The sequence below is a fragment of the Oncorhynchus tshawytscha genome, linkage group LG25, assembly GCF_018296145.1.
Source record: "Oncorhynchus tshawytscha isolate Ot180627B linkage group LG25, Otsh_v2.0, whole genome shotgun sequence".
Lineage (NCBI taxonomy): Eukaryota > Metazoa > Chordata > Actinopteri > Salmoniformes > Salmonidae > Oncorhynchus > Oncorhynchus tshawytscha.
In genome coordinates this window covers 951,924-978,714 of record NC_056453.1, presented here as the reverse complement: position 1 = coordinate 978,714, position 26,791 = coordinate 951,924, and the positions used below count along the sequence as shown (strand labels likewise).

Sequence of the window (26,791 nt, the reverse complement as noted above, 5' to 3'; positions counted from 1 at the left end):
CGCTCAACAGTTTCCCCGTGTGTATCAAGAATGGTCCACCATCCAAAGGACATCTAGCCAACTTGACACAGCTGTGGGAAGCAATGGCATCAACATGGGCCAGCATCCCTGTGGAACGCTTTTGACACCTTGTAAAGGCGTGTTTTGGCCGCAGTGGACAGGCCTCAGTGGATAGGGTCAAAACCTACAAGTTTCTTAGCGTGCACATTACTGAGGTCCTGAAATGGTCTCGCCACACCAACATCTTTGTGAAGCAGGTGAAACAGCACCTCTACAACCTCAGGCAGCTGAAGAAATTTGGCATGGCCCTAGACCGTCACGAACTTCTACAGATGCACCATTGAGAGTATTCTACAGGCTGCATCACCGCCTGGAATGGTTAACAGCTCGCTCTCAACCGCATGGCTCTCCAGAGGGTGGTGTAAGCAGCCCAACTCCTCACCGCCTGGAATGGTTAACAGCTCCGCTCTCAACCGCATGGCTTTCCAGAGGGTGGTGTAAGCAGCCCAACTCCTCACCGGGGGCACTCTGCTTACCCTCCAGGTCATCTACAGCACCCGATGTCAAAGAAAGACCAAGAAGATCATTATTAAGGACCCCAACTCATCACCGGGGGCACTCTGCTTACCCTCCAGGTCATCTACAGCACCCGATGTCAAAGAAAGGCCAAGATCATTATTAAGGACCTCAACCACTCAAGACACGGCCTGTTCACTCGGCTACCGTCTGACAGGAGACGGTACAGGTGCATCAGAACTAAGATGGAGATATAAAAAAACATCTTCTATTACCAGGACAGACAGTTTAACAGTCACCACTAGCCGGCCTCTGCCCAGTACCGTGCCCTGTGATGCACACTCACTCACATAAAACACACACACAAGCTATCACACACACACGTCAAACCCATGCACACACACTTACATACACACTCACACTCGTGCGCACACACAGCCAATCCTGCGGTCTCATGATATAGAGACATTGAACCACTGGTCACTTCTGGTGTACATACGTATAGACTGCGTTTGAGTACTGTTACAGTGCTATTTGGGTGGATGATTGGATTTGTCCCGGTGTTCTTGATTTCTTATATTTCTTATATATATTATAGAAATATTTTTCCTTATTTTAATTGTTTGACATTTTATTGCATTGTTAGGAGCTAGTAATATAAGTATTTCAATGCACCCTCTATACCACCTGCTGAACTGCGTACTCATGTGATAACTTTTGATTTGATTAGTTGCCTACTAATATATATTAACTATATGGTAGGTATAACTAACTACCCAACGTTTATTGACTTGATTATTCACGTCATGCTTAGTTTAGCTAAGTGGGATAGTCATTGTAGTTTTCGATGGACTTTCATGAATTGGCTCTGGTTATCTACTCCGATTTCAGTGTACAAGATTAGAGCGCAGAACAACTGATGAATTTACTAACGCTCAACACCTGATGAATATGGCCGGTGTCAGTAAACGTCGGCAAAAATGTGTCATTTAATCGTTGCCAGCAGTACAGTTAGTCACCAACGCTCTGGATAATATGAAAACTGCTTATCCAGCTCTGCTAGGGCGAGTATAATGGTCGGAGTGCAAGCTAGCCAACATGAGCCAGTTAGCTTGGGTGCTGATGTTGTTAGGTCAGAACGCTGGAATCAACCTTACTCCTTGGCTAGAGCGTCCAGCCCCGAGAGTGAAACGCTCTGAATTTACAAACGCCCAGAGCGCACTCTGGCACTCCAGATTAAATTTAAGAACACGCCCGAAGTTGTAAAATGTCTAGCTAGTAATTTGTTATCCTAACAAGCTAGTGAGATGTTGGATAGCAACAGCATGAACTTCCGGTAGACGGGCAAAGCGCTCGCACGCTCAACTGAAAGGATTGTGTTTGTTTACAGTATACTAAAATGAACTAATAATATATAGTATCTAGTGTATATACTCGTTAAGTATGTAGTATACAGTATGTTAGTATGGGTTTTCAAACACAGCTTTTGATTTGATTTGACGTACGGCTCCCTTGTGCATGTGAGCAACTTGTCCCGGGAAGGGACGGGGAACTGCCCGGCCTGGTGATGTTGTACCCACAATAAAAATCTGGACATACCCCAACCAAAAACCCCTCGATGATCGGAGGTATCCATACAATGCTGAGAGCCTGTACTGCAGCATTCAATGTCAGCAGAACGAACCCCGACGACTCAGTGGCGCACTACATGTACAAGGCAAGCAGGTGCAAGCTCCACAAATCCATTAGGAATGTAAAAAGACAACACAAACCCAAACTTGAATTGATGTTCGACAACTCAGACTCGTGAACACTATTGTTCCCTCCAAGCTTGACACCAAGCTGAGAGCCCTGGGTCTGGACACCACCCTCTGCAACTTGATCCAGGACTGCCTGACGGGCAGACAACAGGCGGTGAGGATTGGCAACACCTCCTCCACACTGACTGTTAATTTTTTATTTTAGATTTTATTTCACCTTTATTTAACCAGGTACGCTAGTTGAGAACAAGTTCTCACTTGCAACTGCGACCTGGCCAAGATAAAGCATAGCAGTGTGAACAGACAACACAGAGTTACACATGGAGTAAACAATTAAGTCAATAACACAGTAGAAAAAAAAGGGGAGTCTATATACATTGTGTGCAAAAGGCATGAGGAGGTAGGCGAATAATTACAATTTTACAGATTAACACTGGAGTGATAAATGATCAGATGGACATGTACAGGTAGAGATATTGGTGTGCAAAAGAGCAGAAAAGTAAATAAATAAAAACAGTATGGGGATGAGGTAGGTGAAAATGGGTGGGCTATTTACCAATAGACTATGTACAGCTGCAGCGATCGGTTAGCTGCTCAGATAGCAGATGTTTGAAGTTGGTGAGGGAGATAAAAGTCTCCAACTTCAGCGATTTTGCAATTCGTTCCAGTCACAGGCAGCAGAGTACTGGAACGAAAGGCGGCCAAATGAGGTGTTGGCTTTAGGGATGATCAGTGAGATACACCTGCTGGAGCGCGTGCTACGGATGGGTGTTGCCATCGTGACCAGTGAACTGAGATAAGGCGGAGCTTTACCTAGCATGGACTTGTAGATGACCTGGAGCCAGTGGGTCTGGCGACGAATATGTAGCGAGGGCCAGCCGACTAGAGCATACAAGTCGCAGTGGTGGGTGGTATAAGGTGCTTTAGTGACAAAACGGATGGCACTGTGATAAACTGCATCCAGTTTGCTGAGTAGAGTGTTGGAAGGAATTTTGTAGATGACATCGCCAAAGTCGAGGATCGGTAGGATAGTCAGTTTTACTAGGGTAAGTTTGGCGGCGTGAGTGAAGGAGGCTTTGTTGCGGAATAGAAAGCAGACTCTTGACTTGATTTTCGATTGGAGATGTTTGATATGAGTCTGGAAGGAGAGTTTACAGTCTAGCCAGACACCTAGGTACTTATAGATGTCCACATATTCTAGGTCGGAACCATCCAGGGTGGTGATGCTGGTCAGGCGTGCGGGTGCAGGCAGCGAACGGTTGAAAAGCATGCATTTGGTTTTACTAGCGTTTAAGAGCAGTTGGAGGCCACGGAAGGAGTGTTGTATGGCATTGAAGCTCGTTTGGAGGTTAGATAGCACAGTGTCCAAGGACGGGCCGGAAGTATATAGAATGGTGTCGTCTGCGTAGAGGTGGATCAGGGAATCGCCCGCAGCAAGAGCAACATCATTGATATATACAGAGAAAAGAGTCGGCCCGAGAATTGAACCCTGTGGCACCCCCATAGAGACTGCCAGAGGACCGTACAGCATGCCCTCCGATTTGACACACTGAACTCTGTCTGCAAAGTAATTGGTGAACCAGCAAGGCAGTCATCCGAAAAACCGAGGCTACTGAGTCTGCCGATAAGAATATGGTGATTGACAGAGTCGAAAGCCTTGGCAAGGTCGATGAAGACGGCTGCACAGTACTGTCTTTTATCGATGGCGTTTATGATATCGTTTAGTACCTTGAGCGTGGCTGAGGTGCACCCGTGACCGGCTCGGAAACCAGATTGCACAGCGGAGAAGGTACGGTGGGATTTGAGATGGTCAGTGACCTGTTTGTTGACTTGGCTTTCGAAGACCTTAGATAGGCAGGGCAGGATGGATATAGGTCTGTAACAGTTTGATTTGTACGGGTCCAGGTTTTGCAGCTCTTTCAGAACATCTGCTATCTGGATTTGGGTAAAGGAGAACCTGGAGAGGCTTGGGCGAGTAGCTGCGGGGGGGGGGCAGAGCTGTTGGCCGAGTTTGGAGTAGCCAGGAGGAAGGCATGGCCAGCCGTTGAGAAATGCTTGTTGAAGTTTTCGATAATCATGGATTTAGAGATAATCATGGAGTTGGAGCTACAGGATGCAAACTTCTGCCTGAAGAAGCTGGCCTTAGCTTTCCTGACTGACTGCGTGTATTGGTTCCTGACTTCCCTGAACAGTTGCATATCGCGGGGACTATTCGATGCTATTGCAGTCCGCCACAGGATGTTTTTGTGCTGGTCGAGGGCAGTCAGGTCTGGAGTGAACCAAGGGCTGTATCTGTTCTTAGTTCTGCATTTTTTGAATGGAGCATGCCTATCTAAAATGGTGAGGAAGTTACTTTTAAAGAATGACCAGGCATCCTCAACTTACGGGATGAGGTCAATGTCCTTCCAGGATACCCGGGCCAGGTCGATTAGAAAGGCCTGCTCACAGAAGTGTTTTAGGGCGCGTTTGACAGTGATGAGGGGTGGACGTTTGACTGCGGCTCCGTAGCGGATACAGGCAATGAGGCAGTGATCGCTGAGATCCTGGTTGAAGACAGCGGAGGTGTATTTGGAGGGCCAGTTGGTCAGGATGACGTCTATGAGGGTGCCCTTGTTTACAGAGTTAGGGTTGTACCTGGTGGGTTCCTTGATGATTTGTGTGAGATTGAGGGCATCTAGCTTAGATTGTAGGACTGCCGGGGTGTTAAGCATATCCCAGTTTAGGTCACCTAACAGAACAAACTCTGAAGCTAGATGGGGGCGATCAATTCACAAATGGTGTCCAGGGCACAGCTGGGAGCTGAGGGGGGTCGGTAAGCAGGCGGCAACAGTGAGAGACTTATTTCTGGAGAGAGTAATTTTCAAAATTAGTAGTTCGAACTGTTTGGGTATGGACCTGGAAAGTATGACATTACTTTGCAGGCTATCTCCGCAGTAGACTGCAACTCCTCCCCCTTTGGCAGCTCTATCTTGACGGAAGATGTTATAGTTGGGTATGGAAATCTCAGAATTTTTGGTGGCCTTCCTGAGCCAGGATTCAGACACGGCAAGGACATCAGGGTTAGCAGAGTGTGCTAAAGCAGTGAGTAAAACAAACTTAGGGAGGAGGCTTCTGATGTTTACATGCATGAAACCAGGGGCACCCCAGGAGTGTTTCCTCAGCCCTCTGCTGTACTCACTGTTCACCCACGACTGTGTGGCTTTGCACAACATCAAGTTTGCTGACGACACCACCGTTGTAGGCCTGATAACCAACAACGACGAGTCAGCCTATAGGGAGGAGGTAGGTGAATTGGCATTGTTGTTCCAGGACTACAACCTCTCCTTTAACATCAGCGTAACAAATGTTTTGATTGTTGACTTCAGGAAGCAGAGGAGGGAACATGCTCCGATCCACATCAATGGGACTGCAGTAGAGAATCAGCAGCTTTAAGTTCCTCTGCGTCCACATCATCGAGGACTTAACATGTACCAACAACACCACCGCTCTTGTTAAGAGAGTGCAACAGTGTCGCTACTTCCTAAAGTGTCTGAATTGCTCGTCCAGGATGACAAGGCCCTCCAGCGTGTGGTGAAAATGGCTTAGCACATCCAGGACATCTTCTCGAAATGTTGCCTGAGAAGGCAGCATCAAGGACCTCACACACCCCAGACACGAGCTGTTCACTCCCTTACTGTCAGGCAGACTGTATCGGAGCATGATGTCTGATACCAACAGGCTCAGAGACAGTTTTTATCTACAAGTCATCTCAACTTGCTCAGACTGCTGAAGAGTTGAACTGGACTGACCACCTGCTCTGATTTTCTGCATCTTAGCACACATGCAATCACTCATGCACACACACACCCACACAGACATACACACATATACAGTGCCTTTGGAAATTATTGACTTAAAAAAGAAAAAGAAAAACTTTACAGCCTCATTCTAAAATTGATTCTATCTTTTTTTCTCATCAATCTACACACAATACCCCATAATGACAAGGCAAAAACAGGGTTTTAGAAACTTTTGCAAAAGTATTAAAAATAAATAACTGATGTACCTTATTTACACAAGTATTCAGACCCTTTGCTATGAGACTTGAAATTGAGCTCAGGTGAATCTGGTTTCCATTGATCATCCTTGAAATGTTTCTACAACTTGATTGGAGTCTAAAAACCAAGCCATAAGGTCGAAGGAATTGTCCGTAGATCTCCGAGTCAGGATTGTGTCGAGGCATAGCTCTTGGGAGGGAAGGGTACCAAAAAATGTCTGCATTTCTTGTGTCCCCAAGAACACAGTGGCCTCCATCATTCTTAAATAGAAGATGTTTGGAACAACCAAGACTCTTCCTAAAGCTGGCCCACCGGCCAAACTGAACAATCGGGGGAGAAGGGCCTTGGTCAGGGAGGTGACCAAGAACCCGATGGTCACTCTGATAGAGCTCAAGAGTTCCTCTATGGAGATGGGAGAAACTTCCAGAAGGACAACCGTCTCTACAGCACTCCACCAATCAGGCCTTAATGCTAGAGAGGCCAGATGGAAGACACTCCTCAGTAAAAAGAACAGGATAGTCTTCTTGGAGTTTGCCAAAATGCACCTAAAGACTCTCAGACCATGAGAAACAAGATTATCTGGTCTGATGAAACCAAGATTGAACTCTTTGGCCTGAATGCCAAGTGTCACGTCTTCACCTACGGTGAAGCATGGTGGAGGCAGCATCATGTTGTTTTTCAGCGGAAGGGACTGGGAGACTAGTCAGGATCGAGGGAAAGATGAATGGAGCAAAGTACAAAGATATCCTTGATGAAAACCTGCTCCAGAACACTCAGGACCTCAGTCTGGGGTGAAGGTTCACCTTCCAACTGGTCAACGATCCCTAAGCACACAGCCAAGACAACGCAGGAGTAGCTGAAAATAGCTGTGCGGCAATGCTCCCCATCCCACCTGACAGAGCTTGAGAGGATCTGCAGAGAAGAATGGGAGAAACTCCCCAAATACAGGTGTGCCAAGCTTGTAGCGTCATAAACATGCAAACATTTAAAAATATATATGTATTTTTTGCATTGTCATTATGGGGTATTGTTTTTAGATATGAGGAAAAAACAGTTCATTCCATTTTAGGATAAGGCTGTAACGTAACAAAATGTGAAAAAGTCAAGGGGTTTGAATACTACCCACGCATCACAACTACTGCTTTCAGACTCATTATGATTGCTAAGTACTGCACAATTTAAACACTTGCCTCCCAATTTCCCCTTCCCCAAAACGTGTTAAAATGGACTGTAAATTATGCCTTCCTGTAGTAAACTTATGTTAACATTTATTCTATTCTACTGATCCATCTACTTTGTACTTTATGTGCGTATTCTTTTATTATTTGTTATTGTTGCATTGTTGAGACGGAAACCTGCAAGTAAGTATTTTGTTCGACAGTGTATACCATGTGATTCCCATACATACATCTTGAAACTTGTAACCCAAACAGAATGGAACAGTAAAGTTGAGAGCTAATTTTTCTGAAGAAAGCTTCTACACAGGCTCAAAAGCAAACAGACTTGTGAACTGGTGAAGAATGAGGGAACCAGGGCTTTCGGCCCGTTATATAGGATGGTGGGGCTTACACCCGCAAAGCCCTGATTGGCCTGTTGGGCATGATGGAATAAGGCTTCAGCGAATGACCCGCACGAGGGCGTTTTTTGTGCATTGTTTAATGTAGTCAGGGCAAGCAAATTGGCTTGTCCCAGTGGTGATGATTAAAGTTGTAGTGACATATTTTGGGGATTTAGAGATATCTATTATTTTGAATGCTAGAAAGTAAACTAAATATTTAATATATAGTATAGAACAATAAAAACAAAGGTTATTAAAATATCTTTTCAATTTTTTTTAATATAATGGGTCTCCTGACTTCCCTAGTTAAATTAAGGTTAAATAAAAAATAAATAAATAAAATGCTTCTAAGATTTGTAATTGGTGTAACCGCCTTGAAAATCACTAATTACAAAGATGGACAAGGACCTTGACCATTTCCTCCAGTGAGAAACTATAATCGTGGGATGGGTCTATATTAAAGAAAATGATTAGTTAATTGTAAATTTGAGCTTCCCAGTGATAATTTGGTGGTATTCTGTCTAAATGAAAAGGTTCATTACTGTGTTACTCAATTTAAATTAAATTAAATTACATTGTGAGCAAAATGATTAATGAAATTACTTCACTAAATATTATTATTTTTCTCCCCAATTTCATGGTATCCAATGGGTAGTTAGTCTTGTCCCATCGCTGCAACTCCCATACGGACTCGTATGAGGCGAAGGTCTAGAGCTGTGCATCCTCGGAAACACAACCCAGCCAAGCCGCACTGCTTCTTAACACAATGCCCGCTTAACTCGGAAGCCAGTCGCACCAATATGTTGGAGGAAACACTGTACTCAGCGTGCGCCCGCCACAGGATTCGCTAGTGTGCGATGGGACAGGAACATCCCTGCCGGCCAAACCCTCCCCTAACCTGGACGATGCTGGGCCAATTGTACGGCTCCCCATGGGTCTCCCGGGCGCCGCCGGCTGCGACAGAGCCTGGACTCGAACTACAGCTAGCACTGCGCCACTCGAGAGGCCACTAAATACATTTTTTTTTACAAATGAATGTCCTTAGATTCTGTGGCTTCCATTTATGAAAATCCTCAATTACCTTAAATAATGCTACTGATGACACAATGTTATCATGGTGGTAAATGTTAGTCATTAAGCATATTAGTTGAGTTGGAGTCGGAAGATGTACCCAAATACATTTTAAATAAATGAAAAATCTAGAAACTTCATTTTTTCCAAAATGCCATGCCCAAATACCACTGCTATTCAAGAACGAACTTAATGCTAGGTCAGAAATGTATCACATTCTAACAAAACAATGAAGTTGCAGACTAGCATTGGGCTAAGCTGTTGGAAGGTAAGGATTTTGCTCCAGTTACGCTGTGAGATGGAGTGAGAAATAGAGAGAGAGCAGGAGCTAGAGCGCTCAGGGACCCACTCTTAGGACTTTGAGAAAGACAAAGGTGGGGATATTTTTAAAGAGCCACACTGCTCCTTCTGTATAGGTGCTAATAGAAATTATTTCATGTCAGCTGCTCCCTACCTCAGCTGGAGAAGCTCTTAGTTTAAGGTATTTTGACATGCAGTTCAGGCAGATTTTCTCACGGGACGAAGTACTATCATTGGTCGTAAGCCTTTGCCATCACTCTGGAATGATGTATACTGATTCAAATTGAAGTGTGTGTGTGTGTGTGTGATCGTGAGCATTCAAGGATGCATCTTTATACTGAATGTTTATGTGCTGTGTGTTTTAGTGCATGTCCCTTTCTGTGTGTATCAGTTTAATTGACCGGTGTGTTTCTCTGACTGTGAGCAGCCCGTAAGAGGCTGGAGCAGGTGGAGAATGGTGGCTGTGACCGGGATGTCAGCAGCATGGGAAGTCGCTCCAGCTCCTCAGGTATGTTCACTTGGCACCTGTTCATCTCTGACTACATTACCCACAAGACCTCAGTATACACATTCGGCAGAAATATGTTGAATCAGTGATCTTTGATGTGCCCTCAAAGCAATGCACAACTCTAGATTTCTTTCATATTATTATTAGGTGGGACTTGCACAGCAATAGTCCCGACTTTAGATCTTCGTCATACTTCTTCTTATTATTGTTCTTCAAGCTACTCTTACATCATTTAAGCTGGAAACGCCTTTCAAACTTTGTAACGTGTAGACTGTGGATTTGGTTGCTTGCATTCAACGTTTTGATATCTTTTAAACTAATACACTTTGTCTTTCTTTTGTCCATCTTCATTCACTGTAATGGGAGTTTTTTCAGCATTCTAAAGCTCCCCACTTTGCAATCAACTTAGACAACAAGTTTGGGGCATATTAAATCTTCCTGTACTTCTCTGCTGTTCAAAGCTGAAATAATAGCATATAATGTCATTGAGCAGCCCAAATGGAGACGTTGCTATGGATACCAGTACATTTCAATGCCAAAAAAGTGCCATAGACTAGAATGGTAAAAAACAACGCTGAGATATTTAGACTGAACATACTTAGATTACTTGTCAAAAGATTTTTAGAAACTATATATACTTTTTAACTATATAAAATACAATTTTATTTCTCACATTTGTACTTGTATTTATTTGGGATCCCCATTAGCTGCTGCTAAGGCAGCTGCAACTCTTCCTGGGGTCCAAACACATTAAAGCACTTACATATAAAACAAAAGATAACAGTCCATCATATACTATTATTACACCACTACATATCTACAATACAAAAGGTTTAATACCACCATACAACAATATCACAATGTGTGTGTATGAATGGGTCTGTACCTTTTGTGTCTCTCTTCACAGCCCCCATTGTTCCATAAGGTGTATATTTATCTGTTTTTTAAAATCTGATTCCTACTTGTTTTGACCATGACAGTTTACAATCTAGGGTTACTCTAAGCAGTTTAGTCACCTCAATTTCCAGATGATTCATTACGAGATATAGTTGAGGTTTAGGGTTTAGTGAATGATTACTCCCAAATACAATGCTTTTAGTTTTGGAATTATTTAGGACAAACGTATCCCTTGCTACCCATTCTGGTCTTCCTACTAGGGCACACTGCCTCAGTGCTAACCTTATAACTCTGGTTCATAGGCTCATGATTACGCATCCAATAGCTGTAGGATCAACAGGTATTCAGGGAAATTAGAGGGACATAAATTACGTTACTTACATTGTGTCTTCCAATGCCCGAAGGATAATGTACATTTGATGCAGCATTATGACGACTCATTGTCACAATGGTAGGGATTAACTGAACTGGTCTTGGGTCATTGATAAATCATTGTTTCAACTCAGCCTTGAAATGCGTGGACGGAGTCCAGGAGCCAAGCTGCGCCTAATACAACAGGTGTAGACCTTCCTGAGAAATGCTTACTTACAAGCCCTTAAAACTTCTTATGGCTGAGATCCCGCTAACGGGATCGATATGACATCAGCCAGTGAAAGTGCAGGGCGCCAAATTCAAAACAACAGAAATCCCATAATTAAAATTCCTCAAACATACAAGTATTTCACACCATTTTAAAGATACACTTCTTGTTAATCCCACCACAGTGTCCGACTTCAAATAGGCTTTACGGCGAAAGCACCACAAACGATTATGTTAGGTCAGAGCCAAGTCACAGAAAACACAGCCATTTCTCCAGCCAAAGAGAGGAGTCACAAAAATCAGAAATAGAGATATAAATTAATCACTAACCTTTGATGATCTTCATCAGATGACACTCATAGGACTTCATGTTACACAATACATGTATGTTTTGTTCGATAAAGTTCATATTTATATAAAAAAATCTCAGTATACATTGGCGCGTTATGTTCAGTAGTTCCAAAAACATCCAGTGATTTTGCAGAGCCACATCAATTTACAGAAATACTCATCATAAATGTTGATGAAAATACAAGTGTTATACATGGAACTTTAGATACACTTCTCCTTAATGCAACCGCTGTGTCAGATTTCAAAAAAGCTTTACGGAAAAAGTTAACCATGCAATAATCTGAGTACGGTGCTCAGAGCCCAAACAAGCCAAAAAGATATCTGCCATATTGTGCAGTCAACAGAAGTCAGAAATAACATAAATATTCACTTACCTTTGATCTTCATCAGAATGCACTCCCAGATATCCCAGTTCCACAATAAATGTTTGTTTTATTCGATAATGTCTGTCATTTATGTCCAAATAGCTCCTTTTGTTAGCACGTTTGGTAAACAAATCCAAATTCACAAAGCGCGTTCACTAGGAGCAGACGAAAAGTCAAAAAGTTCCGTTACAGTCCGTAGAAACATGTCAAATGAAGTATAGAATCAATCTTTAGGATTTAGTTTTACTTTAGTTTTTAACATAAATCTTCAATAATGTTCCAACCAGAGAATTCCTTTGTCTGTAGAAATGCAATGGAACAGAGCTCGCTCTCACGTGGACAAGCATCACCAGCTCGTGGCTCTCTGGCAAACCTCTGACGCATTCCCCTCTCATTCGCCCCCACTTCACAGTAGAAGCATCAAACAAGGTTCTAAAGACTGTTGACATCTAGTGGAAGCCTTAGGAAGTGCAACATGACCAATATCCCACTGTATCTTCAATAGGGAATGGGTTGAAAAACGACCAACCTCAGATTTCGCATTTCCTGGTTGGATTTTTTCTCAGGTTTTTGCCTGCCATTTGAGTTCTGTTATACTCACAGACATCATTCAAACAGTTATAGAAACTCCAGAGTGTTTTCTATCCAAATATACTAATAATATGCATATATTAGCAACTGGGACTGAGTAGCAGGCAGTTTACTCTGGGCACCTCTGGGCACCTTATTCATCCAAGCTACTCAATACTGCCCCCAGCCATTAGAATTTAACCAACAATGCAGTTCAAGAAATAGAGTTATCTACATCTACTATCTACATTATACGTATTCAAGTTGGAGATTCTAAACTACTTTGCTCATGTACATTTTCTTAAACACTTATCAACTAATAAGTATATACATTTGCATAAATTAGCATAACATGACTTACCAACAGTAACTCTTGGACCGTTTAAGCTAGAGGCACCAAACCAAAAATTCACATATTTAGGCTATCCTAACTTCAAATTCTTAAAAATGTTTATCAACCATCCATAAATTATTGAGTAGGAAGTATCTTCACTGTATAATGCTGAATTGTTGATACATTTCAATGTTAAACAAATTACTTTAAACATTAACACTACAATTAAAATGGCTGCTGTATTTGTGGCCATTTCCAGCAATGCAAAAACGAATGTCAAGGAAAATGAGACCTTGAGCAAGGTTGTGGGACAAAATGTCAAAAAAGGAGACTGTTTTACCTATTTTTTTATCATGAGAGAGAAATTCTGACAAAGTAGGAGGCCATAGCCAACCCCATTAAGGAGGATAATCTCTACCACGGTCTCATACATGAAACTCATCCAAACCATTTCAAATAGAATCTAACTTTATTTGTTCATGCGCCGAATACAACAAGTGTAGACCTTATCGTGAAATACTTACAAGCCCTTAACTCTTCTTTAACTGCACTGTTGGTTAAGAAAATATTTACCAAATAAACTAAAGTAAAAATAACCAAAAAGTAACACCATAACAATAACGGAGCTATATACAGGGGGTACCAGTACCGAGTCAGTGTGCGACGGTACAGGTTAAAGGTCATTGTACATGTAGGTAGGGATGAAGTGACTATGCATAGATAATAAAAAGTGAGTAGCAGCAGTGTACAAAACAAATGGGGGGGGGGGCAATGGAATAGTCCGGTGGCCATTTGATTAGTTGTTCAGCAGTCTTATGGCTTAGGGGTAGTAGCTGTTAAGGAGCCTTTTGGTCCAAGACTTGGTGCTCCGGTACCGCTTGCCGTACAGTAGCAGAGAAAACAGTCTATGACTTGGGTGAGGGGGGTGTCTGACAATTTTTAATGGGCTTTCCTCTGACACCGCCTATTATATATAGTTGAAGTCGGAAGTTTACATACACCTTAGCCAAATACATTTAAACTCAGTTTTTCACAATTCCTGACATTTAACCCTAGTAAAAGTTCACTGTTTTCGGTCAGTTAGAATTACCACTTTATTTTAAGAATGTGAAATGTCAGAATAATAGTAGAGAGAATTATTTATTTCAGCTTTTATTTCCTTCATCAAAATCTAGTGGGTCAGAAGTTTACATACACTCAATTAGTATTTGGTAGCATTGCATTTAAATTGTTTAGCTTTGGTCAAACGTTTTGGGTAGCCTTCCACAAGCTTCCCTCAATAAGTTGGGTGAATTTTGCCCCATTCCTCCTGACAGAGCTGGTGTAACTGAGACAGGTTTGTAAGGCCTCCTTGCTCGCAACTGCCCACAACTGTTTTATGGGATTGAGGTCAGGGCTTTGTGATGGCCACTCCAATACCTTGACTTTGTTGTCCTTAAGCCATTTTGCCACAACTTTGGAAGTATGCTTGGGGTCATTGTCCAGTTGGAAGACCCATTTGCGACCAAGCTTTAACTTCCTGTCTGATCTCTTGAGATGATGCTTCAATTTATCCATATAATTTCCTGCCTCATGATGCCATCTATTTTGTGAAGTGCATCAGTCCCTCAGTATGTGTATATATATATATATATATATACACAGTGCCTTGCGAAAGTATTCGGCCCCCTTGAACATTGGATCATTCAGAGATCCTCACTGAACTTCTGGAGAGAGTTTGCTGCACTGAAAGTAAAGGGGCTGAATAATTTTGCACGCCCAATTTTTCAGTTTTTGATTTGTTAAAAAAGTTGGAAATATCCAATAAATGTCGTTCCACTTCATGATTGTGTCCCACTTGTTGTTGATTCTTCACAAAAAAATACAGTTTTATATCTTTATGTTTGAAGCCTGAAATGTGGCAAAAGGTCGCAAAGTTCAAGGGGGCCGAATACTTTCGCAAGGCACTGTATGGGAACATAAGGTTGAATATATTATTATAGACCTGCTAGATCTACTATCTCTATTATATTATGACAGACCATCTAGATCTACTGTCTTTATTATATTACAACAGACCAGCTGTATCTACTCTCTCCATTTCACTTTGGCCATTGTTGTGGGCCTGCCCTCTCCTCAACAGCCTCAAATAGGCTATTTCATGTGGGGGTGGGGTGGAGTGGAGCGGCAGACACACTCATCTCGGCCATGCTCCCTCTAATCCACAATATGTATATATGCACACACAAACATAGACTATGGGTCATACACATACATACAAACATAGGCTATGGGTCATACACATACATACAAACATACCCCCACCCACAATGTATATCCAACGTGTACTTCACACATTTCGTTACATTTTTATATATTGCTACTAAAATAAAAAAAATCCCATGTTTTATATTATTAATTTCAAACAACGGCATTAGCATGAGAAGAACTTACCAGTCCAAAACGATGTCCTCTCCACTCTAAACATATTCCTCCATTTGGAAATCAAAGCTATGCTAGCTAAATGAATCGTCCTCCAACAATCTCTGTCTCACTTTCCCGATCAATTTCTTCTAAAATTGTGTGTACAACTGTATATCTAGACCTAGATTTAGCTTTCCCTGACTTAGTCGCCATACTTATTGATATATAAACAGCTGAAGATGCGCTTTACCAAAATAGTGCTGTGCGTAACATGCGTGGCTCCAGAATGAATCTTCAATGGCGAATGACCCTCTTTATGCTGGAGTTTACTATATGGGTTGGTCTTCCAACACATAACCATTACATATTGCCGTTTACCTCAGCTCATTGGCTATCAACCAAGCTAGATTTCAAGACGATCAGTGGTCATTGGGTTAAAATACAGTCAATCAACGAAACAGCGGTCATATCATTTGTGCACAATGATGTCATTACTTGTCTTCAAATCGGTTTCTTTCAGTTAATACATCCCGCGAAATGACCCATCAAGTTTGGTTGTGTTACAAACAACCAGTTGTTTGCAATGAAACCAAACATGACTGGATAAAGTCACGTTTAGTGTGTATATTTACATCGAATGTGTCGTCGAAAATTGAATGAGACTGAGTTCACGACACAAGCGGTTCACAAAATGTTTCGTGTTAGGCTATGAAAATGGATTTGATCAAACAAAAGACCATTCATTGTGTAACAATGAGCATTGGGATTGCAAACAGGAAGATCGTTAAAGGTAAATTATTTATTTTATTGCAATTTGTGATTTTGTTACGCCTGTGCTGTTTGAAAGTTTTTTTTAATGGGGCTCTGTCCTCAGATAATCGCATCGTATTCTTTTGCAGTAAATCCTTTTTTAAATCTGACAACGCAGTTGAATTAGCAAGATTCTAGGCTTTCGATACATGTGAGGCACTTGTATTTTCATGAATGTTTAAATGACTATTTTTGTAGCGATCACCGTATGTTGTTGAATTTAATCCCACTAATGGGTTCGGTGCGCAGAGAGGTTAACAAAACTATAGTCAACAAGACATTTGTGGAGTGGTTGAAAAACAAGTTTTAATGACTCCAACCTCAGTGTATGTAAACTTCCGACTTCAACTGTAGGTCCTGGATTGCAGGGAGCTTGGCCCCAGTGGTGTACTTGGCCGTATGCACTACCCTCAGTAGCGCCTTACAGTCAGATGCTGAGCAGTTGCCATACCAGGTGGTGATGCAGCATGTCAGGATGCTCTCGATTGGTGCAGCTGTAGAACCTTTTGAGGATCTGGGGACCCATGACAAATCTTTTCAGTCTCCTGAGGGGGAAAAGGTTTTGTCTTGCCCTCTTCATGACTGTCTTGGTGTGTTTGGACCATGATAGATTTTTGTGATGTGGACACCAAGGAACTCTCGACCCGCTCCACTGCAGCCCCGTTGATGTTAATGGGGGCCTGTTCGACCCGCCGTTTCCTGTAGTCCACGATCAGCTCCTTAGTCTTGCTTACATTGAGGGAGAGGTTGTTGTCCTGGCACCACACTGCTCTGACCTCCTCCCTATAGGCGGTCTCATCATTGTTGGTGATCAGGCCTACCACTGTTGTGTTGTCAGCAAACTTAATGATGGTGTTGGAGTTGTGTTTGGCTACGCAGTCGTGCGTGAACAGAGAGTACAGGAGGGGACTAAGTACACACCCCTGAGGGGCTCAGTGTTGAGGATCAGCTTGGCAGACGTGTTGTTGCCTACCCTTACCACCTGGGGGCAGCCAGTCAGGAAGTCCAGGATCCAGTTGCAGAGGGAGGTGTTTAGTCCCAGGGTCCTTAGCTTAGTGATGAGCTTCTCGGGAACTATAGTGTTGAATGCTGAGCTGTAGTCAATGAACAGCATTCTCACATAGGTGTTCCTTTTGTCCAGGTGGGAAAGTGCAGTGTGATTGTGTCATTTGTGGATCTGTTGGGGCGGTATGTGAATTGGAGTAGGTCACAGGTTTCTGGAAGGATGCAGTTGATGTGAGGCATGACCAGCCTTTCAAAGCACTTCATGGCTACCAACGTCTTAGTGGTAAATAGATGGCGACGAATAATATAGATGAGAACTTTCTTAGTAGATAGTGTGGTCTACAGCTTATCATTAGGTACTCTACCTCAGGCGAGCAATACCTCGAGACTTCTTTAATATTAGACATTGCGCACCAGCTGTTATTGACAAAAATACACCCCCCCCACCCCTCATCTTTCCAGACGTAGATTCTCTGTTCTGCCGGTGCATTGAAAATCCCTACAGCTCTATATTATCTGTGTCGTCATTCAGCCACCACCCGGTGAAACATAAGACATTGCAGTTTTTAATGTCCCGTTGGTAGGATATTCGGAATCATAGATCATCAATTTTATTTTCCAATGATTGCATGTTAGCAAGTAGAATTGATGGTAGTGTGAGTTTACTCATTCGCCTATGGATTCTCAAATGGCAGCCCGAGGTCACTTGAGGTCAGTACAGAGAGTACGTTCACTCTGGCATTTATATCTTCTCAGTAAGGAAGCAAGGGCAAAGCTTCTGATCAAAGGAATAACAGTCAGAGGAAAACATGTTGTGTTCAATTCAAGTTACAATTCAAGTTACAATTAAAGAACTACCTGAATCAGCAGATGATAGTGTTGTGACTGAGTTTCTGGCTAAAGCTGGATGTAAGGTGGTGGGGAGATTGTTGAGGCACATGATAAGATACAAGGGTCAACTCACAAACTGCTCCTATGAAGATAGTTTTGTATATGTTGAAGCAGCACCCATCACTCCCATGACACAGTCTGTAAAGGTAGGCCCTCACTGGATCAAAGTATTTTATAATGGACAAGGCCCTGCGTGTAGACAGGACTGGCAGACACAATCTCACTCTAGAGGGGGTCAGGAGATGGTAGAGTACAGTCCTACTACACTGGACAACATAAGGTGCATAGAGGAAACTTTTTCACACTGTGCAGGACAACAATCCAGTCCCCATGAGTAGGGCAGACGTATCCCAGCTGAAATGACAGAAAGTGAGACAGGTTGAAGAACAGAACTTCTCGGCTCCCGAGGACAATGGTGGAGTAAATTAATTATTTGAGTTAGTATCTGGTGAGCCAGAGTCTACAGCAATGACCTCTCATTCCAAGAAAAAGAAGAAGAAGAAGAGGGAAGATGTTTTAAAATGAAGCTGGGAAAGGGGCTACTGAGACCAGTGACAATCATAACCCAAAAACTCTGAGGATAATAAGGGACCCCGAAGGCGGTGCAACTCTCTGAGGAATACAATAGAAGGCAGCCAAACATCAATGCTGGCCTTCATTCAAACCATCTGGAATCAACAAACACCCAAGCAGCCCAGGGTAACACGCTCTCTGGATTTAGGACACCTGCAGAAAAAAATGGCTGATATGGAGGATGTAATTCTGGGAGAAGTGGCAAAGTCCCCCTAATTAGCTATCCAGACCCGAAATCATTGATGAATGGTGGAACATGCATGATTTGAAATCATCTATATTTGAGTAGCCTATTTTACCTGGTTCAGAACACAGGACATTCTGTGTATGTGAGCATAACCTCTGTCACTAACATGGCTTTTCAAGAGAATGAGCAATCTGCAGATAATCTAATTTTAATGGAAACTCTTGATACGTGTCCCAAACAAAATCCGCCTTTGAGACAGAAACTCAGTTCCCTTAACCCAGCTATTAGAAAACATTGTACTATGAACCTTTTTCAAACTGTTAATCAGGCTAAAATACTCTGGGACCCTCGTTCCAAGCCTAGAGAAATATTAGGTGGTCATCTGAAAATTCATCACATTATTTCTAATCTTGATTTCTTTCTGTTTCTTTGAAACATGGCTGAATAAATCCTCTCCTATTTCTGCCTTTACTGTCCCTGGATATCCCATATTCCAGAGGGAGAGGGCAGAGGGGGTTAGATACGTTATGTACATGAACGATAACTTTAAATGCAATCGTATCATATGTAAACATACCAATGACCTTGGATGTATGGGGCTGAATGTCTTCCTCTCCCCTAATGTTTTAAACTGTTATTGGATTATATCGACCACCAACATCTGATATCTAATTTTTTTCACCATGTTAATGCCATGCTTAAAGAATGTCATCATAAGAAGGAGCTCATCTTCATGGGCGATTTTCAATATAAACTGGAAAAACAAAACTTGCAGGAAAAAAATAAAATCACAGAGCATTTCAACCTGAGTCAAATAATACAAGGATCAACCAGAGTAACACAGACATCCCAGACTATAATTGATCTGGTGTTCACTAACAGACCTGATTGAATAACTACATCCATTAACTTACTAACTGGCATATCTGAAAATCCCGAAAAGTGATGAAGCTATGAGTCAAATTGACTGGTCTGATCTATTACGCAATGAAGACCCAGAGTCTGGATACACAACATTTCTGTCAGCTATTGACAAAGTGGATACCTCTTTTACCAGGAAATTTCAACGTAAGCCAAGACGGAAAACCTCTCTACCATGGCTCAACAAGGACCTCTGGAGGCAGATCAGAGAACGGGAGTTTTCCTTGAAAAGGCACTGAAGTCTGGTAAGAATGATGACAGATGTATATTTAACATCACTGAGAAGTACAGTGGCATATATATATATTTTTTTAAGTCCTCAGTTCTTCCTGATCAATGAAGCAAAAGGAAATGGCAAAGGGATTTGGGAAAATCTCAACAAACTAACAGGGAGAGGAGCTGAAAAGTCCAAAAAGCATCCTGAATTAAAGATGAATGGGATTCTAATTCAAGGCTCCAATTTCATATCCACCACCTTTAACAATGTTTTGTTGACTCTGTCAGGGAACTGGCTCAAAGATTTTCAACCAAGACCACAGTTCTCACTCCCATAGATAATAATAAACCAATATTCAGAATTCTTGAAATCTCAGCATCAGCAGTGGACAGTATTATTAGCTTCTTCAGGAGCTCTAGAACAAAATATGTATTTGGTCTAGACACTGTATTCCTAAAGAAATACAAATATTATCTGATTGCCCCTATTGTACATACAGTTAATCTGTCCATCAAATATGGGTTCTTCCCCAATGCTTGGAAGTATGCTGCAGTGATACCCGTTTTAAAATCTGGCGACCCAACACTGGTGGAAAATGACCGACCTATAAGCATTCTTCCAGTGCTATCAATCAAAAGCTGAAAGATGGGTGGCTGACTGATCACCTCATTCAGGGCAACTCCATACATCAAATGATTCAGAACTAACCATTCTACACAAACAGCCAATTGCTATTTTCTGGAGTGCATTAAATCTAAACTGGACATAGGTGGTGAAGTGGGCACAGTCTTTTTGGATCTTAAAAAGGCCTTTGATAGTGTGAATCATGAGGTCCTATCTAAACTATCCTCCCTTAATGTGTCCACTGAAGCCACTAATTGGATGACAAACCGAAGTCAAAGGGTTCATCTGGGGGACACTCAGTTGGACTCTCTTTACTGAAACATTGGCATCCCACGAGGGTCCAACTTAGGCCCCCTTCTGTTTTACCATCTACAGTTGAAGTCAGAAGTTTACATACACCTTTAAACTCAGTTTTTCACAATTCCTGACATTTAATCCCAGTAAAAATACCCTGTTTTAGGTCAGTTAGGATCACCACTTTATTTTAAGAATGTGAAATGTCAGAATAATAGTAGAGTGATTTATTTCAGCTTTTATTTCTTTCATTACATTCCCAGTGGGTCAGATGTTTACATGCACTCAATTAGTATTTGGTAGCATTGCCTTTAAATTGTTTAACTTGGGTCAGATGTTTTGGGTAGCCTTCCACAAGCTTCCCACAATAAATTGGGTGAATTTTGGCCCATTTCTCCTGACAGAGCTGGTGTAACTGAGACCGGTTTGTAGGCCTCCTTGCTCACACACACTTTTTCAGTTCTGCCCACACATTTTCTATAGGATTGAGGTCAGGGCTTTGTGATGGCAGCTCCAATACTTTGAATTTGTTGTCCTTAAGCCATTTTGCCACAACTTTGGAAGTATGCTTGTGATCATTGTCCATTTGGAAGACCAATTTGCGACCAAGCTTTAACTTCCTGACTGATGTCTTGAGAAGTTTCTTCAATATATCCACATGATTTTCCTACCCCATGATGCCATCTATTTTGTGAAGTGCACCAGTCCCTCCTGCAGCAAAGCACCCCCACAACATGATGCTGCCCACCCCTGTGCTTCACGGTAGGAATGGTGTTCTTCAGCTTGCAAGCCACCCCGTTTTTCCTCCAAACAAAACAATGGTCATTATGGCCAAGCAGTTCTATTTTTGTTTCATCAGATCAGAGGACATTTCTCCAAAAAGTATGATCTTTGTCACCATGTGCAGTTGCAAACCGTATTCTGGCTTTTTTTATGGCGGTTTTGGAGGCAGTGGCTTCTTCCTTGCTGAGTGGCCTTTCAGGTTATGTTGATATAGGACTCGTTTTACTGTGGATTTAGATACTTTTGTACCTGTTTCCTCCAGCATCTTCACAAGGTCCTTTGCTGCTGTTCTGGGATTTATTTGCACTTTTTGCACCAAAGTACGTTCATCTCTAGGACACAGAACGCGTCTCCTTCCTGAGTGGTATGACGGCAGTGTGGTTCCATGGTGTTTATACTTGCGTACTATTGTTTGTACAGATGAACGTGGTACCTTCAGGCGTTTGGAAATTGCTCCGAAGAATGAACCAGACCTGTGGAGGTCTAAAAAAAAGATTCTGAGGTCTTGGCTGATTTCTTTAGATTTTTCCATGATGCCAAGCAAAGAGTTGTGGAGATCTCCATTTTTTTTACCTGAGTACTTGGCTGATTTATTCTGATTTTCCCATGATGTCAAGCAAAGAGGCACTGAGGTTGAAGGTAGGCCATGAAATTCATCCACAGGTACACCTCCAATTGACTCAAATGATGTCAATTAGCCTATCAGACGCTTCTAAAGCCATGACATAATTTTCTGGCATTTTCCAAGCTGTTTAAAGGCACAGTCAACTTAGTGTATGTCAACTTCTGAGTCCCTGGAATTGTGATACAGTGAAATAATCTGTCTGTAAACAGTTGTTGGAAAAATTACTTGTGTCATGCACAAAGTAGATGTCCTAACCAACTTGCCAAAACTATACATCGTTAACAAGAAATTTGTGGAGTGGTTGAAAAATGAGTTTTATTGACTCCAACCTAAGTGTATGTAAACTTCCGACTTGAACTGTACAGTATATACAGCTAACATATACACTATACACATCTACACATGGATTTTGTGTTATAGAAATGTGTTGGTAGAGTAGTGGCCTGAGGGCGCACATTTAATGTGTAGTGGAATGTATTGTAACGTGCTGCCAAAGCAGCAGCTAATGGGGATCCATAATAAATACAAAACAAAACTATATACATGTGCTTTAATATTCATAAAATACCTCGCCAACTGTAACTCTTTATCCAAAAAAAAAGTATTTAAAAATAGTCAAAATAATTATACCAATTCCAATTTGGGTTGTTTATGGAGTTGTGAAATTACCTGGGTCCATGTTTTCTACAAAGGATAGTAAACTCCTAATAGAGTTGTGAATTTTCTCTAGCTTGAGATGTTGCATAGCTACCTTTTATCCAATGGTTAAAAGTAGGAGGAAAACAATCCTTCCACTAAAATAGTAGAAAATGTCTAGCTAGAAGAGTAGTAAATGCCAGCATGTTGCCCATAGAACTGTTGAGGGGCCTCCTGTGGTGACACTCCGAATAATTTAATAAAGGCAGAAGGTTCTATAGGACTCTCCAGTATCTTAGAGAACCGTCGTTCAGTGAGGAGATCCCTTTTTCAGACCAGATATGAAACACCCGGTCTATTCATGATGGAGAGAATGTATGGTTCTTTAATACTGGGGCAGAAGTTGAAAATTCACTGTGACCAAACGATGGCCTGAACTGTTTCCATATTTTTAGAGAATTTTTAACAATAGGTTTTTTAGTGTATTTGGAAACTAGTAATGCAAGTTTTGAGCAGAGGAAGACTGCTAAGGAGGTGGGGCCACAGGATGAGATCTCCAACGTCATCCATTTTGGGCCTGTAACATCAGGGATTTCTGTCATCCAATATAGAATGATTCTTATATTAGCTGCCCTGTAATAATATTGGAAGTTTGGAAGTGCTTGACCACACTGGGGACGAGATCTCTGTAATACGCTCTTACGTATCCAAGGGTTTTTCTTGTTCCAGATAAAAGCAGATATCAGTTTATCTATGGAGATAGGAATACATTGAAATAAGTATTACAATTTATGTAATATATTCATTTTAACAGTTAATTTTTTTATTTTTTTACCTTTATTTTACTAGGCAAGTCAGTTAAGAACAAATTCTTATTTTCAATGACGGCCTAGGACCAGTGGGTTAACTGCCTGTTCAGGGGCAGAATGACAGATTTTGTACCTCGTCAGCTCGGGGATTTGAACTTGCGACCTTTTGGTTACTAGTCCAATGCTCTAACCACTAGGCTACCCTGCCGCCCCGGCTACCGAATTCTTCCACCCAAAAAAGTAAATCCCAGCGTTCAAGATCCTGTTTCAGGCGGAGTATCAAGGGAGGGAAATTGGCTTTGTAGAGACCTTTTGAAATTTTGTGTGACCCAAATTCACAAATATGTACATGTCTGTGTCGTCACATGACTAAAAGAAGTTTGCATGGCAGAAGGATTAATAGGCATCGATTAATTTTTTTGTAGATTAACCTTATACCCGGATATTTTACCAAATGTCTTTAGTAGAACCATCCACATAGAGTGAAACTATATGCTCTATGCCCCCTCTTTGAATACCTTTGATAGTGATGTTATTACGTATTGCTATGGCTAAAGGCTGAATTGCGATTGCAAACAGCTGAGGGGATAGAAGACATCCCTGTCTTGGTCCACGTTGGAAACTAGGAAGGTCATTATTTGTGCGCACTGCAGCCGTAGGGGAAGAGTGAAGGACTTTGAACCAGGCCATAAAATTGGGACCGAATCCAAATAGTTTGAGAGTATAAAATAGATAATCCCACTCCTCCCGATCAAACATCTTCTCTGCATCAAGTGATAACAATATCTCTGTCAGATGAAGAGGGATTATAACGTATATTGTAAAGACGTCTAATTTTGAAAAATAGAATGACGATATTTAAGATAATTGAGGGAAGGACTGACTCAAAACAGCAGTCAATCATCTTAGAAAGTATCCTTACATCGCAATTCAGTAAAGAAATTGGCCTATATGAACCACATTCAATTTTTTTTCTCCTTTTTCAGAATAATTGAAATACATGCTTGTCTCATTGTTGAGGGTAAAGAGTTTGAGGAGAATGATTCCTCAAATACGCAAAGCAAGAGAAGAGAGAGTTGATCGGATAATTTTTTTGATATATTTTTTCTGGAATTCCATCGGGTCCAGGGTATTTGCCACACTGCATAGATTTAATTACTAAAACAATCTATTCTACAGAGAACTGTTTTTCTAATTCAGCAGCTATCTCAGGTTCAACTGTAGGAATAACTAAGTTCTCAAAGAAGGTGTCGAGTAAGGTAGGATTACCAGCAGATTCTGAAGTGTATAATTGTGAGTAAAAGTTACGAAAGCATGAATTGACCTCTAAATCATCAATACATTTGTTACCCAGCTCGTCAGTTATCTCCGGTATGGTTTGATTTGCGGTTCTCTGGCGCAGCTGGTGTATTACGTTTTTTTGCTCTGCAAGTGTGTGTCGAAAAGCATTTTCATACATAAACATTTTCAGTCATCAGCACATGCCATTTACAATTGAAATACAGTGAGGTCCAAAAGTATTTAGACAGAGACACATTTGTTTGTATCTTGGCTCTGTACTCCAGCAGATTTTTAATGATACAATGACTATGAAGTTAAACTGCAGATAGGGCTGTGGTGGTCACTAAATGTTGTCAGCCGGTGATTGTCAAGCTCTCGGTAATTGACCATTAATGAGCATAAACACATTTATCCTCTCCTGGCTTCCACACAACACTTCATCAGTCTCTCATTCACAATTTGATAATGCCTCAAATTTTCCATTGGCATCCCCTTTGTGTGGCCCTAATGCCCCCTAAAAAAAATCTATGGCTTTTGGGGCCAGTGGTCTTTGTGCCCTTGGGCTAAATATAATAATTATAATTCCCTTCTTCCTGAGTGCTGCACCTCTCACTCACAAGACAGATACATCAAGGACGCAACTGCGCACGTCCTTAACCAATTCCGAGGTGCATATTGAAGATATTGTCAGCCAACAAGATGACTAAGCCTAACGAACAGCAAAAGCACTAGCCTATGTCAATATACTCTCCCCCATAGTACAAAAGTTTACCTATTCTGTGCGAATAAATACAATTAAAATAAATATTCCAAATATAGTTTGGGACAGTTGTGGGATGTGGTAGATCCCAAATTAATTAAACCACTAGCATCAGTACATATTTTTTACGCAATGAGGCTGACGCAACAGATCAGAAGGTTTAGCTTAAAATGATGATAAACTATTTGGCTATTTCTACACACACAGCAGTAGGCTATAAGCGTGAATCTTCCATTAGCGGAAAACACCATTATCAAAAGTGACCACAAATGCAATTATGCATAAATAAAGGTGCATTAATATGGTGAAAATGATCATCCCCAAACTTGAAAGTCACGCGCTGCTTATGTATGCCAGTTAGGCTCTACACCCCTTGTAAAGCGGATTAACGATGCTTAATTTTAATAAATTATTTGGCCACTTTAGTTGTGATATCAACCTTATCCAAACATATAGGCCTATGGGCTAGGCTACATGATGTGTGCGACTATGATTAGAAAAAGTGCTGGGCATCATTCACAAGTGATAATATATAATGAATAAGTGATAGACTAATATTGTCACTCATCAAACTATTCTTGATTTAATCTTGTCTTTACATATACTAAATAATATGTGTGAAATTTGTTTTGATTTCGAATGGACCATTATCATGCACCTAAATGGGCAGCGGGGGAAAAAAATACATTTCATCTATACACTTAAATAGCGAATGGAGGACGCTTTTCCCCGTGTCATTTTCATGCCAGCCAGGTAGGCTATATACTCCTGTTGTAAATATAAGCAATGTGCTTAATATTAGGAACGTTGAGAGATCAATAAAGTAGACCTAGCCTATAGATACAGGGGGGAGAACAAGTATTTGATACAATGCTGATTTTGCAGGTTTTCCTACTTGCAAAGCATATAGAGGTCTAATTTTTATCATAGGTACACTTCAACTGTGAGAGACGGAATCTAAAACAAACATCCAGAAAATCACATGGTATGATTTTTAAGTAATTAATTAGCGTTTTATTGCATGACATAAGTATTTGATCACCTACCAACCAGTAAGAATTCTGGCTCTCACAGACCTGTTAGTTTTTCTTTAAGAAGTCCTCCTGTTCTCCACTCATTACCTGTA

The 26,791-nt window shown here is 41.4% G+C and overlaps 1 protein-coding gene across 2 annotated transcripts in view; it reads left to right on the top strand.

The window, feature by feature from the left end:
- ccdc186 (coiled-coil domain-containing protein 186) overlaps positions 1 to 26,791 on the top strand; it is a 1,196,038-nt gene that overhangs the window by 1,151,239 nt on the left and 18,008 nt on the right. Inside the window, exons 13-14 of one of the 2 annotated variants that reach the window (XM_024387343.2) lie at positions 9,670 to 9,750; positions 19,773 to 19,881. In XM_024387343.2, the coding sequence (XP_024243111.1) occupies positions 9,670 to 9,750; positions 19,773 to 19,864 (173 nt within the window). In that variant the 3' untranslated portion in view covers positions 19,865 to 19,881. The remainder of the gene's footprint in view (positions 1 to 9,669; positions 9,751 to 19,772; positions 19,882 to 26,791) is intronic. The other variant, XM_024387342.2, reaches the window with a different exon arrangement.